The 15,972-nt window shown below is 42.4% G+C and overlaps 1 protein-coding gene across 1 annotated transcript; it reads right to left on the bottom strand.

The window, feature by feature from the left end:
- Positions 1 to 1,739: 1,739 nt before the first annotated feature.
- Positions 1,740 to 13,665, bottom strand: LOC105474413 (HLA class II histocompatibility antigen, DRB1 beta chain). The gene is made up of 6 exons (XM_071097221.1): positions 13,491 to 13,665; positions 6,691 to 6,960; positions 4,160 to 4,441; positions 3,346 to 3,456; positions 2,876 to 2,899; positions 1,740 to 2,070 (listed from the first exon to the last, which is right to left on the bottom strand). The coding sequence occupies exons 1-6, from the start codon at positions 13,588 to 13,590 to the stop codon at positions 2,057 to 2,059; spliced, it is 801 nt and encodes a 266-aa protein (XP_070953322.1). The 5' UTR covers positions 13,591 to 13,665; the 3' UTR covers positions 1,740 to 2,056.
- Positions 13,666 to 15,972: the final 2,307 nt, after the last annotated feature.

Below are 15,972 nucleotides of genomic sequence, written 5' to 3'. Positions count from 1 at the left end.
TAGAGTATGTTTTAGCACCTTACAGAGCTAGTCACTCCTTATTCTACTTTTTTTCAATAATTTCCCTGGAAAACATATTTACCTCATAAAATAACACGTCAGCATACTTAATTGAGTTCTAAAAACAATCTTGTTTGCTTACTTTTTTGTTTTATTGTAATTGAGTTAATGGCTGACATTTAATACATTCTATATGTGTGTGTGTATATATATGTGTATATATGTGTGCATATATACACATATATATAGAGAGAGAGATTCAAAACTCTGAATTGAGGGTGCCTATCAGAAATCTATAAGCCTTCGTGTGGAAGTTAACTCAAATACTTACAACCTGATAGTACCACATTCTATCATTTCCCCACCCTGAAATCAGTCTCTCCTACTCCATCCACCAGTTCTTTATTTTTAAAAATATATGATTTTGCTCCTTTTCTTCCCATGTGCATCAGGCCCACTCTGCAAAGGTTGAATCCTGGCTTGTGTGAGCCTGTGTGATCCCACGGTCATTCCAATGTGTGAGAAAGTGGGTACTGGGAACACCCTGGAAATAGTTGCTCCTTATAAAGGCACACAGGAGAAAGGAGTATCCTTTTCTTCCCTTTGGGAGTTGTTGTGAAAGAATAACAAACCTAAAGGTCACCCTACCATCTCAGGAAAGCTGACGTGCTGTGTGTGACAGAGAGACGAGCTACGAAGTTCCAGGATCGCTGGTGATGCCCCTAGCCTGCTAAGTTGAGCAATCCTGGACATGCCCAGCCTTGGATCTATCGGCTATGTGAGATAATGGGTTAAAGAAAAATAAAGCCCACTACATGTAATTTCCTGCTATTAGCAGCAGAACGCATCTTCAATGAAATATTCATTCCACTCATTTTGGTTCTACTTTGTAATTCCACCCCCCAAGTCTCATATAAAATGAGAAAATCATGTCCTCAACTTAGGAATCCTGAGGCCTACTTGTTGCAATTCTGTGATCAAACAGAACAGACATAATTATAAGCTTAATATACTGCTATAGGATTTATACTCTTACAGGATATATATGTACCTGTACTGCTACATTATATACAAGTAACATGCAACTAAAAATAAGATATGCATAGAAACAACTTTTAATTTGATTGAAAATAAAATAACAGTCATCTCTGACAGTGGAGAAATTATGCTCAAATGATTATTACTTTGAAATAGACCTCTGAATTATGTACTTTTAGATTTGACATTTCATACTGACTCTCAGATAGAACATAATGTAGAACCCTCCGTCTTCTAAAACTGTCTTTCTCTGAAATCTGTACAAGTCCTTTGATGACACTATATTATTGAAGTCTCTGGAGTGAAACACTGTACACTAATTTACAGTTATAAATGCAAAATATTGTAGACGGGGTGAAGAAAGAGTTCTGATTGCCTTGCTGGCTGGTTTCTCATCTCATGTTGGCCGAGTTTGTTTCAGTTGTTATAGTCTGTTCTCAGTTTTTATGCACTGCTTTTTTAACCATCAGGTTTACTTTTTTAATTGACAAGTAAAAATTGTATAGTATATTTATGTTATACAGCATGAGGTTTTGATATATGCCTGTAGTGTGGAATGTCTAAATCATGCTATTTAACATATGCATTACCTCACATACTCATGACATATACATGAAAGTCTTTACTCTATTGGGAAATAATCCTCCCTTTTTCTTTTCATTTTTTGTCTTTGGAGCCAAATGGACCAGATGATATTTAACTCCATCTTTGAGAAACATTTAATAATGTCATGTGTTTGTGGTACAGGGTGAGTATACAGATGCACGGGAGGCCATAGGGTTTAGGTAAAGGGGAGCACAAAAGTTGAAGATGAGGCGCTGCCATCATTACTGGACTTCAGGCCAAGGGCAGGAGCTGAGGAAGCCACAAGGGAGGACATTTTCTGCAGTTGCTGAACCAGTAGCAACCAGGTCCTGAGAAAGCCCTCTCTTGCGGCAGAATAACAGCCAGGCGGGAAAGCTTTTCATCCTGCAAAGCTGGGGCAGAAGGTTCTTCCCTGAATGTGGTCACCTGCACTTCAGCTCAGGAGTCCTGTAAAAGACAGAGGAGAGTGTTGTTTTCAACCTGGCTCTACCAACAGTTTCTTTTCCCGTCTTTCCAGGACTCCGAGGAGAGCACTGCAGGAAAAAGAAAAACAAGTTCCTGAGTCTCCCACAGCCAACAGTCCCGCAGAGCACAGGCCTCTTCTAAGTGGAGAGGAGGAGTTTTGGTGTAAATTGCCGGATCAGAAATTTGGATCCAAAGTATTTCCTATTATTTCTGTCTCATGCCTTATCACCTCTATCATCATTCTAGTGTGTCCGGAGTTTGTTCCTCCAGGTGGGTTTGTGGTCTCACTGACTTCTAGAATGAAGCCAGGGACCTTCGTGGTGAGTGTTACAGCTCTTAAAGGTGGCACCAACCCAGAGTGACCAGCAGCAAGATTTATGGTCAAGAGGAAAAACACAAAGCTTCCACACCACGGAAGGAGACCTGACCAGTCTGCCACTGCTGGCTGGGGTGACCAGCTTTTATTCCCTTATTTGTCCCCGCCCATGTCCTGCTGATTGGTCCATTTTAAAGAGTGTCGATTGGTCCATTTTAAAAAGTGCTGATTGGTCCATTTTACAGAGTGTGGATTGTTCCATTTTACAGAGTGATGTTTGGTCCATTTTACAAACATCTAGCTAGCCACAGAACACCGATTGGTGTGTTTTTACAGAGCATTGATTGGTGCATTTTAAAAACCTCTTGTAAGAGAATTCTCCAAGTCCCCACCCGACCCAGAAGTCCACCTGGCTTTACCTCTCCTTAGGGAAACTGGATCTGTTTGTAAAAGAGGATTAAAAGGTATTACCTGTTGGCTGAAGTCCAGCATGTCCTGGGAAAAAGAGGAAAAGATATACGCTTAAAAGATATGGAAGCAAATCTGTCCTCCAACACAGATTTCTCTAACAACACAACCCACACCAACCAGGGCAGAAAGGAGCAGAAACAGACCATGTGACCCATGAAGCGTGACGTGTCTGTCACAGGATCCAGTTTAATTGCATTAGCCTTAGTGGCTCTTCCTTAATTTGCTCCAGGATCTCAAACCAAAGGACCCCTACTTGTTAACCTTCCTCTTGTCTCTGCAGGCCACAGCTATTATGCCTTGACATAGTAACCATGCACTGATGATTTCTGGATTAGCAGGACATTCGAGCCGTTTGGGGAAAGAAAACCTTTGTTCAAGGCCATTCATATACTGAGAACTAACCTCAGCAAAGCCATAGTTCCTCCTCCAGAAAAGCCTATGGAGAGAGCCAGTTACCAAAGGCTTCTCACCTTTCTGATTCCTGAAGTAGATGAACAGCCCGGCCCCAAGGAAGAGCAGGCCCAGCACAAAGCCCCCGACTCCACTCAGCATCTTGCTCTGTGCAGATTCAGACCGTGCTCCTGAGAGAGGAAGCCAGCTTTAGTGATGTTTATTCTAAACTGAACCTCTTTAATTGAGACTCTAAGATTCAGAGCTTTGAAAATGGGGAAGAAGGCTGCCCCACAAGAACTAAAATAACCAGCCATTTCTGGAGAAAAACAAAGGATTGTAAATCACACTGAACAGTTACAAGGTTCAGACATCAAACTCATTCAAATATTACAGCCTTGATGTAAGGCATGACTTCAACATCTGATCCACAGAAAGCCTGAGACTCAATGAGGCTAAGTAGTTTGTCTAGAGTGACAGAGCTAATAAAAGGCAGAGCTGAGATTGGACTCCCCTCATGTCAGGAAGGCCCCTACACTTCTCCTCTTCCCAGATCACAACAAATAACTCAGAGCAACAGCACCAGAAACTCAGTCTCAGACACAGAGACAGGGCCTGGAGCCTGGGGAGAGTGGGTGACCCTGACCTGTGACATCATGGGGAGGTTCAAAACAGGGACAGCCTCTCCTGCCTCGCAGGCATGACTGATTCCACAGGGGGTACAGGTGTTTCTAGAAACGATTACAGGGCTATCCCCAGTGACCTGTGCTGATGGAGATGAGAACATGGAGCAAATGAAAATAGGATGTGGGAGAGAAGAAACCTGACACTCAGGGATTAGCACAGTCCCCTTCTTGGTGGGTGAGAAATGTATGAAGTCAGAAAGCTGCTCACTCCATTGCACTGTGAGAGGGCTGGTCACGCTTGGGTGCTCCACTTGGCAGGTGTAAACCTCTCCACTCCGAGGAACTGTTTCCAGCATCACCAGGGTCTGGAAGGTCCAGTCTCCATTCTGGATCAGGCCTGTGGACACCACCCCAGCCTTCTCTTCCTGGTCGTTCCGGAACCACCTGACTTCAATGCTGCCTGGATAGAAACCATTCACAGAGCAGACCAGGAGGGTGTGGTGCTGCAGGGGCTGGGTCTTTGCAGGATACACAGTCACCTTAGGTTGGACTAGGAGAAAAAATGGTAGAGGGAATGAGTCAGGAAGACAAAGTAAGTCTCCTTGTTTGGCTGTTTGTCTGCTTCTCTGCAAACCCAGGCTCTGACCTTGACCAGCCCTCAGCACAGCTGGCCATGTGGTCTCACAGTGTCATCAGCCTGGAATTTAATCTTGATAGTTAGTACCCATTAGATTTGAGAGATGTTGTGAAAAACTGTGTTTGTTTCTTCATAGCTTGAAATTGGGATGCGTTGTCAAAGTGTTTATAAATCTTCGAAAGTACAGAGTGTAGTAATTAATACCGATATCTGAGCCAGGTTGCCTGGTTCAAATCCAAGGGCTGCCTTTTACTGGTTGATCCTGACAGAGTTTTTTGATTCTTCTGTGCTCAACTTTGTCACCTACAATGAAGGATAATTATACTAGTTTACCTCTTGGAGTTATATGAGGATTAATGCACATAAAATATATAAAACGATGACTGAATATAGCCTTCAATTTATGAGGTCAGAAAGCTTCTCACTCCATTCCCCTGTGAGAGGGCTCATCACCTGTGGGTGCTCCACTTGGCACCTATTTTTCATTCTTGTACACTGTGACAGAAAAATACGATTTAAAGCAATGTGGATAGATAAAGGGACAGAGTTGGGTACATGAGGAAACCGAGTATGAATCTTTAGGAATACTACCACCATACTGACACCTTAGAACACCACAGAAATGGTTCTGCCCCTGGGAAGGTGGGACAGACAAAAACGATTCTCCAAATTTTTACATTCCTAGAAAAGCATGAGTCCTAAAGCAGAGAGAAGGATTAAGGAACATCATTTTGATTTTGAAAGTTCTTAGATTTACATTTAGCTGATCAATGAATCTCCCGTGCAAAACAAGCATTATTATTTTCAGGCCTATCATTGTGAAATGATTTTTTTTTCCAGAATGACATTTGGATTAAGGCAGGGTCTGAGACTCATTACTTGGGGTGCTTATGCCCAGGAAAATCCCTGACACTAGCACACTCTCAATACGTACAACTATTTTTTTTTTTAGAAGTAAGGAGAAACCTAGAGACAACAATACCATAAAATGGTAGATTTAAGATGGGTTGTAAATCATTAATAAAATTTTTGCAATGTATTTTATTAAATAAAAATGTTCAAATTCTTAACATGGAAAAGAATTTTCAAAATCAACATACAAACCACAAACTGGAGCAAATGCTGAATCAAATATCAATAAAGTGTTAATAATCTTACAGTCCAAAAACTCACAAAGTCACTGAGAAAAATACTAAGCCTTGAGATATTAGACAGTAGATCATTGTCCATTCCCTACCAAATACAATAGGGAATTCTTAGAGCAGTAAGTATAATTGGTCAATAAATAGGTCAAAATAATTCAAAAGAATTACAAATGAAAAAATATAAATTAAAAATTAACCAGAAACATACATTTTCAACTTTTGGAGAATGTCATACTAGTAGAGGAGAAAGTGAGGTGAGTTGTGTCACAACTGTTACATATGAAAGAATAATATGTAACTACTAGAAAACTATTAGCATTATAACAAAATAGTAACTGTGTGAAAATTTTAATTCAAAAAGTTAGTTTCACAGTCATTTCTACTATGTAAAAAGATATACTAAAAACAAAAACAAAAAACTAGGAAGAAATTTAGACCTAAAGAAGCTTCAGAGATGCCTCAGAGGTCTCCTCAATTCCCCTAGAAATTAATCTAATGCTTTTACAAACAAACACCACACGCTTTTATTTCAGAGATTACATGAAGGGTGTGTGCCAGGGACAGTCTGGAACTGGCCTCCTCACGTTACCCCAAACCTTCCAGACCCCTCAGCTCTCCTCCCCTAAACCTTCACCCCAACCACATACACCTTACACTTCCCTTCCCGGCATCTCTAAGGACCCAGGACAATCAAGGTCTCCTCTCTCCAGCCCCCTGCACCCACCTCCCAAGTCACCTCCCCACAGAGGCCTCCAAGGATAAGAGGCAGCCCCCTCCTGCCTCCCCTCCCACAACAGACACACAGACACATCCACACTCTACACACACCTGTGCCGTCAAAACTGCTTGCTCGGGATTGAGAGGATTCTCAATGCTCACAGACGGCGCTCTCTCTCGCTCTCTCTCTCTCTCTCTCTCTCTCTCTCTCACACACACACACACACACACACACACACACACACACACACTCAGATTCCCAGCTCACAGGGACCCAGGCCCCGTCCCCGCCGCGCTCACCTCGCCGCTGCACTGTGAAGCTCTCACCAACCCCGTAGTTGTGTCTGCAGTAGTTGTCCACCGCGGCCCGCTGGTCTTCCAGGAAGTCCTTCTGGCTGTTCCAGTACTCGGCGTCAGGCCGCCCCAGCTCCGTCACCGCCCGGTGCTCCCCCACGTCGCTGTCGAAGCGCACGTACTCCTCCTGGTTATAGATGTATCTGTCCAGGTACCGCACCCGCTCCGTCCCGTTGAAGAAGTGACACTCAGACTTAGCCTGCTCCAAGAAACGTGCTGTGGGGACACGAAGGATCCGGTCACACGGGCGGCCTCCTGAGAAGACACTGACAGCGACGCCGCCCTCCGGGGCTCCTGGGCGGGTGCGGGCACTGGGAACCTTAACCGGCCCCACCCGCACCGCGCACCAGCAGCAGCCCAGGGGCTCATCCTCCGTCTTCCTGAGGCGAACGGGGGCCTGGGAGACCAGGCGGGAAAACCCCTTCTGATCCCCAGTCTTTTGGAAACCCCTCCCTGCCTCCAGCCTGTTTTGGAGAACTCAATGCAGGAGCTGGAGGGGGATCCGCCCAGCACCGCAGCCCGCGCGGTCTACTCCTGGGAGCCTCCACCCCAAAGACACTCTCTGCTCCTTCCTTCATCCCACAGGCTTTACTTCAGCAGCACCCACCGCGATCCGCCTGTGAACACTTCCTTAGTGATGACCTTGTGCCTGGCCTGCGCTGCCTCTAGGAATCCAAATAAGGGAAAACAGACCTTTCCACTCTGCTGGGGAGCTTAAAGAGCAGTGAAAGTCATGGACAAAAACCAAACACACAAGAGCTTAGACAGGAATGAGAAATGTCAGAAGTGTGGAGTTCTAGAGCAGAGAATAATAGGATGATCTCAATTACATTAGGGTGCCAGAGAAGGACCCTCTGAAGAGTGACAGTTCAGATGGGACTTGACAGGTTAAGCCGGTGTGAGCGAGGGGGCAGAGTGGAGCCTGTGTGTGCGTTTGGACAAAACAGGGGAGACACATTTCAGGTTTAGGAAATCCCATGTACAAAAACTTGAATTGATGAACTTCTTCAAGAAACTAGAACAACGCTCACTAAAGCAGAGAGGCTGAGGGAAAGAAGGGTAAAAGATTAGACTGGAGAAATCACAAGAAGCCAGGTATTTAAAAGCCTCGTGGGTGGTGTTAGGATTTTGGATTTATACTAAAGACAATGGGAAAGCATCAAAGAGTTTTAAGGAGAATAAAACCATGATCCCGGTAAATGTCCACAAATCTTCCTTTGCATTTCTAAATCCACAAAGCTCAGAAATTCAGTTAAAAAAACTTGTTTCCGCAACTCATTTAGCAAATCTCATCTGATGAGGGTAAGTGGTCAAAGGTGTCTCAGAGCTCTTATTGGTGACAAGTGCTTCTGTAGTTTCAATACATATAAACATATGTACATATATGTGTGAAAATATACACATATATAAAACATTGTATATATTTTTGATGCTTTTGTCTTTATGTCTGAAGTGTGAAAATGACAAAAATAACTTTAAAATAATCCCGTGGGTAAAAGTGAAATGAATAAATAGAAGCATTTTACATTGTGAATAATATCAAATGTAGAATCACTACAGAAATCTGAGGCATGTTAGTGAGAAATAACTTCAGCAGCATCACTATTTATGACTCACACGGGCAAGTTGTTGAAAGTTAATAGAGATAGTGATGACTGACAACTCATGAAAATGTTGAAAAATATTGCATAAGGCAAACTAAATACTAAACTATTGAGCTTGCATTGACTAAATGGATTCAAGAAGAAAGTGGTTGAATTTATGCAACTGTTTAATTTTTTATAATGAAACAAGCAAAAATAAACCATCAAAAACTGAACTGTGTGTTGACTGTAAAACAGATGTGAGTCTACAATTTTCAGAAAGAGCACAGTGTGAACCAGTGCTCTCAGCCTCAGCACTATTGACATTTTGGACCAGATAATTCTTTGTTGATGGCAGAGGCTGTTCAGAACACTGTAGGTTCTCTAGCAGTGTCCCTGGCTTCTACTCATTAAATATCAGAAGAAACCCCTGTTGTGACAACCAAAAATTGTTCCAAACATTGCCACCCCCAAGGATGATGGGAGGGAAGGGAGGGGTGGTTAACTATCCCTCGGTAAGAACAACAGGTGTGAACCTTCTGAAAAAATCTGTGTTCAGCAAGGTACTATTAGTTATGGAGCAGCTGAGAATTGCATTGAAAAACATTTGTTGACAATCTGGGTCCTACCTAAAAAGAATATTTTGTAGAATTCTGGTCCCAATACAGTGCTATCTTTCCAGAAAATGAACTTGATGAGAACCAAGATTTAATGATTTCCTTGCCTTACCAAGCAGTCACTAATCATATCATTTATCATTCACATCATATTTTTTCTTAATTTCTCTACCACTGGTCCACTAATTATCTGTAGTAATGAATCACAACCACAGCTCTTTTATTCCCACTTAATGTCCCAACTAACTCATGTCTTTCAGTCTCCCACTCCCAACAATACTAGCAGGCATCAAATTACCAGCCTTGGCCAGAGGCAGAACTCTCGGTTTTGTAGTCAAGTCCCCTCAGAAAGGGCAAAACCAAGAAAATGACATTCTTATACAGACAGTTTCAAAAAATGAGCAGGTCCCCAGACTGTGGGCAAGACCTGCGGAAATCTCCCTTTGCCCTTTAGAAACGATGGCAGAGAGGTGTGGAGCCTGTTTCAAACAATGCCTATCTTTTATCCCTAAATTGTCTAAGCACTTTCTTTGTAGAGAGAAAGCTAAAAAATAAACGTGTGGAGTTGCTGTCCCCGTGGCTTGCATGGTTAGCACTGTAATCCATGTCCATGTGTCCCACTTAGGGTTGACAGATTTGGCAAATAAAACCAGAGGATGCCCACTTAAATTTGGATTTCCAATAAATTATGGTTGTGTATTTGAAATTCAGATTTAACTAGGAGCCTGTATTTTATTTGGTAACTCTAGCCCACCTTGCTAGTCAAACCTCAGAAGAAGGAGTGATTTAATACTTCCTTGTGGTCTTCAACACATGACCTCGTCCTCACTTCTACTCACTTTTCAAATGGTCCAATCCAGTTTCCTCCCTGGATACTCCATTGACTGCAAATATCAACTCCACCAAACCAAGCACTTGCTTCTCTGTCACATTCTCACTTCCCCCTCCTCTTAGCGGTACTCACCACAATTGACCTCTCCCTTCTCCTTGAACAAAAATCTATTTTCCTTGACTTACACGCATTATGTTCTCTTGATTTTTCTCCAACATCCCTGGACTCTTTCAGCCCCCTTTGCTGGCCTGTGCCCTCTTCTTTTTTCTCCCCACAATCCATCTCCCTGTGTAACCTCTTCTAATCCCTGGAATTTAACGCACTACACGTATTGATGGATCCAAGATACATATCTGAAGCCCTAGCCTACCATGAGTCTCTTAAATGCCATTGACCTTCTGATTGCTCCAATAAATGTCAATCAATCATCTCAAATTTAAACAAAACTTTTATTTCCAACCACCCATGTCAAATCATTTCCCCCCATAGTTTTTCCTATCTCAATAAACAACACTACCACCTACTTATTTGTGAAAACAAAATCCTTAGGAATAAACTTGATTGTTCTACCCCCTTTACAGTAATTCATTAACAAGCTAAGCAAAAATATATGCCGAGTCTGTCCACTTTATCCTTTTAACCGCCTTTATCAGTAACGCACTCCATGAAGTCACAAGCCTGTTTTCCCTGGAGAATTTCCTGCTGTGCTCCTAAATAGTCTTCCTAACCACTTGTGAACCCCAACAATCCAATCCCCACAGAGTCGCTAGAATTAGTTTTAAAAATTGAATATAGGCCGGGCAGAGTGGCTCATGCCTGTAATCCCAGGACTTTGGGAGGCCAAGGCCGGTGGATCACGAGGTCAGGAGATCGAGACCATCCTGGCTAACACGTTGAAATTCCATCCCTACTAAAAATACAAAAAATTAGCTAGGTGTGGTGGCATGCACCTGTGGTCCCAGCTACTCGGGAGGCTAACGTTGGAGAATCACTTGAACCCAGGATGTGGAGGTTGCAGTGAGCCGAGATTGTGCCACTGTAATCTAGCCTGGGCAACAGAGCAAGACTCCATCATAAAAAAAAAAAAAAAAAAAAAGTTGAATATAAATTGACTCTCCTTGTAACGATACAGTAGCTTCTCATATCTATTTAAATAAAATTCAGTCTGGACACAGTGGCTCACGCCTGTAATCCCAGCACTTTGGAAGGCCAAGGCAGACAGATTATCTGAGGTCAGGAGTTCAAGACCAGCCTGGTCACCATGGTGATACCCCATCTCTACTAAAAATTCAAAAAATAGCCAGGTATGGTGGTGGGTGCCTGTAATCCCAGCTACTTGGGAAGCTGAGGCAGGAGAATCACTTGAGCCCGGGAGGCAGAGGTTGCAGTGAGCAAGATTGCACCATTGTACTCCAACCTGGGCAACAAGAACGAAACGCCATCTCAAAAAATAAATAAATACATACATAAAAATAAATAAATAAATATAAAATAAAATTCAAATTTTTTACTGTGGACATCAGAGCCTAATATAATGAGGATCCTGACTTCCTCTCTGTGTCCTACCTCATCTTCTGTCTCTCCATTTTCTTGCTTTCTATACATCAGCCCCTCTAACCTTCTTTCTCTCCCTCCACATAATTTCCTACACCTGGGCTTTCCCCTGATTCGGTCTCCCTAGAACTCCCATCCATTAGATCTTCACAACTGTCTTCTTATTTTGTTGTCTCAGCTGAATGTCACTTTCTCATGTAGAGCTCCCTAAACATATGAACTAAAGTAGGTGAATCCATTTCTCTCTTTCCACAAACCTGATGTCTTTTCTTCAGTGCACTGTGACTCTCTAACATCTTCTTCTTTGTTAAATGCTTGTTGGGTTAGTGTCTGTCTCCTCTACGCTTGTGTAACTTCCATGAGAGTAGGGACCCTCTCTATCTTAATCAAATAGAATGATTTGAATCTAGAATGGAGCCCAATACACAGTAGCTGCTGAGAAAAAGAAGCATGGTTTACATGAATAAACCAGGGTATGGGAACTGATCACCGTGGGGATCCTGGAAAGCAAGAAGGGGCTCAAGCTCCAGCACTCTTTCATTTTGATGTCACACTAGACCCCTTCTCCTCCCGGTGAGAAATACAGGCAAACTTTCTCCTTCTTCTAGTTGGAAGAAGAATTCACAGTTAAAGAAACAGTGATTTAAGAAAAAAGAAATTTTTTTATTAAGAGTTATCTCTTTTTGCCTGGGCACAGTGGCTGACATCTATAATTCTAGCACATTGGGCGGCCAAGGCAGGAGGATTGCTTGAGTCCGGCAGTTTAAGACCAGCCTGGGCATGGCAAAATCTCATCTCTACCAAAATTACAAAAATTAGCTGTGTGTGGTTGCCTGCCTGTATTCCCAGCTACTCTGGAGCCTGGGGAGGGAGGATTGCTTGAGTGTAGGAGGCAGTGGTTGCAGTGAGCCTTGATCGCACCACTGAGCTACAGCCTGGGTGACAGAGCCAGGCCCTATCTCAAAAAGAAAAATATTATCTCTTTCAATGGATCTCATAGTGCTACGGATCTGTGCAAGCTTTAGAGATTTCTGGAAATGATGACAACGTAAATGGGCAAAAATAGAGAGAAAGTGGAGGAAGAGGTAAGTACACATGGCTAATTAAGGAAAGCTGAGGGCATGATGGGTGAACCCATGAAATTTAGTACAAGACACCAGTAAGACAATGAGTTCCCAGGACTTTGCTCATTGACTTTCAGCCCTATGAGATGTGGACAATGTCCACATTGTCTCGGTAACTCCACTCAGAGTATGTAGTTTGAACCTTAGGACATTTCTGATATTTCATTATTTTTGACTTACAAAAATAGAATTTCATATAATTTATACTACGTGAGTTAAATCTCTTCTGTCATGTCTAGTTAGAGCAAGTAGGAGATGTAGGAGAAACAAGCATAGAAAGGTTAAGAAAGATTCATAGTAAACACTAACCTGGGCCAGTTTTTCAGAGGATGCCTTAAGTTCTTTAGGCACCAAAGAACATCTCATAAATGGTCTGTATCTGCAAGGTGACTCCAGGTACTAAAAGATCTCAGCTTCAGTTCCAGGGATTTTTCCCCATCAGAAAGAAAGAGCACTAAGTATAACTTCTGTCAGAGAAGCTACATACGCTACAGGCATACAGGCTTTATAAACACTGGAGTTCAGAAATAAAAGAAAAGAGATCATGGGGAGGCCACTGGGTCCATCCTCACATATGAGGAAGAGGGGCCAACATCAAAGGTCCTGTGGAGGACATAACCCAGGATCGTCTAGGAGAGTTCCTTTGAATTCCCTTGACTCCCACAAAATTTTCAGTAAGAACCTCATTTTGTCTGACATAAGTCAACATAATAAAGGGAAGTGCTATATGGGGAATTTATTGTAGCATCTTTATTTCTAAATCCTCTAAGGACCCTGAGGAAATGTGATGCAAAGGTTTTATTTTGGAGATTTTAGTAGAAATGATCTGTATGGAGGCCCCTTACACAGTCTCATGGAGATGGCAAGTAGCCAAGCTCCTTTTATGGTGGAAATAATTTGGGATCCCGTGATAAAGATGAGCAATCTCTGAAGAAAACATCACAATTTCTTAAGGGACACGGCCTGGGCACAATGTTAACAAAACTCCCTATTTTCCCCACCCCATAGTAGCTCAGCACCCACAATGTGCACTTACGTCGGGTGTCCCCAGCCAAAGCCAGTGGGGAGCTCAGCACCATCAGTGTCACTGTCAGAGCTGCCATGCAGGAGCCTCCAGGGAGCTTCAGACACACCATGCTGGAGAACAGGACAGGACCTGGGTCCTGAGGAGCAGACAAGTCTCACTCAGGGAGAACTATGACCTCCCTCCACCCACATTCCAAATTATAGGGAGGAATTTACTGATTTCCTTGCTCCTGGATTGGGTAATCTCGTGTGGGAGAACCAATCAGCATCTGAGTTCAATAGCATCATCAGTCGCTGGTCAGGCATGCTGTATGAAGGTCCCCTTCTGAAACAGAATTTCCTTCTTTAAAGGATTGTTTTAATTTAGTACCTGAAAGATTTGAAGCAGTTGCGTGTAAAACACTTTAATTCGGCGCTATTTTTAGCCAGCTCTGTGCTGGTCAATGATGTGGTACCAAGTTGGAGCCTTGTAAGAGCATTCATTTCCCACTTGACAACGGAAGTATTTGCAGGAGGGAGTGTGTGAGTGTGTTTAGGAGTAAAGAATATAGAGGGAACATGGTTGCAAATCAGGAGACCTTTCATCTGGTCCTTATTGCACCATATCTTAATGTTGTAGATTTGGCAAAATTACTTCCTGTCTCACAGTTGACATGAAGGCACTACGATCTTTCAGGTCTTTCAATAACGGAAAATGCTGTGATTCTGCGGACACTTCAAGGAGCGGCAGCCCCGGGTATCTGATGATATGACAGAACGACAGCTGTTGACTAGAGAGTGTAATCTGTACTTATTTACAGGTAGAGATGTCTCTAATGAGTTAAAGGAAATTGAAAGTTAGTTAATAATTTAATCTGATTAAAAAGGGTTTTCTCAAGTTTGTCTCCTGATGCTGTCCCCAAGTTTAGTGGCACCTCCAGAACACACACAGGCAAGGGGCTAACAGGGGCCACCTATGTGCAATGGAGGATCTGAAGGTGCCTTTGTATAGCGCTTACCCTAACAATATGGTAAGATCAACAGTGCAATCCAAGTATTCAGGGGGCTGAGAGATCGATCAAGGACTCAACGTCAGCTGTTGACAGAACAACTCTGTTTTAAAATAATTAATATTTGATATGAAGAGTGTTCAATCCCTCATTCCTGGTTCCCATTAGGATTTCCTCATTTGATTGAGGCTATGGTCCTTTACTATTCCACTTCTGTTGTTTTATCGTAAGGGAATATATAAGAAGACTTTGCTGTCAGGACGCAGTGGGTCATGCCTGTAATCCCAGCACTTTGGGAGGCCGAGATGGGTGGATCACTTGAGGTCAGGAGTTAGAGACCAGCCTGGCCAACATGGTGAAACCTCATCTCTATTTTTAAAAATACAAAAATCAGTTGGGCATGGTGGTGCATGCCTGTAATCCCAGCTACTCGGGAGGCTGAGGCACGAGAATTGCTTGATTCCCGGGAGGCGGAGGTTGCAGTGAGTCAGGAGCACGCCACTGCACTCCAGTCTGGTCAATAGAGTGAGACTCAGTTTCAAAAAAAAAAAAAAAAGACTTTGCTAACTAATACGTTACAGAATGTTCAGGAAACAGAACCCTAGGGAAAATCTCTGAATTACATCAGTTGATGTAACAATGTAATTTTAAACATATAATTCTACATTCAGATAGTTATTATGCTTTATATTTATATAAATGTAGCATCTAAGATTCAGAATGGACTTCAGAGTGCAACTATACAGATAAAGTTCTGCATTAATTCACACCCTACCACAGTTATGACAGGCACTCGATCCTTATGTGCCTTAGTGTTTCTAGGGATGGGATACTCACCATGGTGCAATAAAAATGACGAAAATTTCTTGAGCAATTTTTGAGCGTTTTGCTTTGTGTTCACAATTGTACCAAGAGCTTTCCATACATCATATTTTTATTCAATTCTCACATTAGCTGAGTGAGGGAAATATCCTTTTCATCCCTATAAGTGGAAGAATAAAATGATGGAGATTAAACAACTTTTGCAAGGATGCAAGGCTAGTAAACAGTAACTCAGCCTCCCAAAGTGCTGGGATTAGAGGCATAAATCACCGCGTGTGGCCCGCAAAGTCTTCTTATATCTTCCCTTATGATAAAACAAGAGAAGTGGAATAGTAAAGGGCCATAGCCTCTAACAAATGAGAAATTCATAGTGGGAACCAAGAGTAAGAGATTGAACACTCTTCACATACAATATTAATTATTTTAAAGCAAAGTTGTTCTATCAACTCTATTGAACCAAGTTATTATCTATGTGATTCCAAACCCCTCAAGCTCTACTGTTGTACTATACCACCTCACATTCAATTTCTAAAGAGAATTATGTCCCTTATTCTAAAATTATTTTATCCCTTTAATTCATGGCTGTGCAAATCAGTAAGACTACTTCTTTTAATGAAAGGCAACATTTTATAGACTTTGGGGTAGATACTGTGTAGCAATTCTAGTTCCTTCAAAGGATTC

The sequence above is a fragment of the Macaca nemestrina genome, chromosome 5, assembly GCF_043159975.1.
Source record: "Macaca nemestrina isolate mMacNem1 chromosome 5, mMacNem.hap1, whole genome shotgun sequence".
Taxonomy (NCBI): Eukaryota; Metazoa; Chordata; class Mammalia; order Primates; family Cercopithecidae; genus Macaca; species Macaca nemestrina.
Note: the sequence above shows the minus strand (reverse complement) of the source record. Positions and strands in the feature narration are given on the sequence as shown.

Coding starts and splice junctions, on each gene's coding strand:
- LOC105474413 (XM_071097221.1), bottom strand. CDS start 13,590: ATGGTGTGTCTGAAGCTCCCTGGAGGCTCCTGCATGGCAGCTCTGACA. Junction 4,442..6,690: donor CTTCACAGTGCAGCGGCGAG/GTGAGCGCGGCG, acceptor TTTTTCTCCTAG/TCCAACCTAAGGTGACTGTG. Junction 2,900..3,345: donor CTACTTCAGGAATCAGAAAG/GTGAGAAGCCTT, acceptor TCTTTTTCCCAG/GACATGCTGGACTTCAGCCA.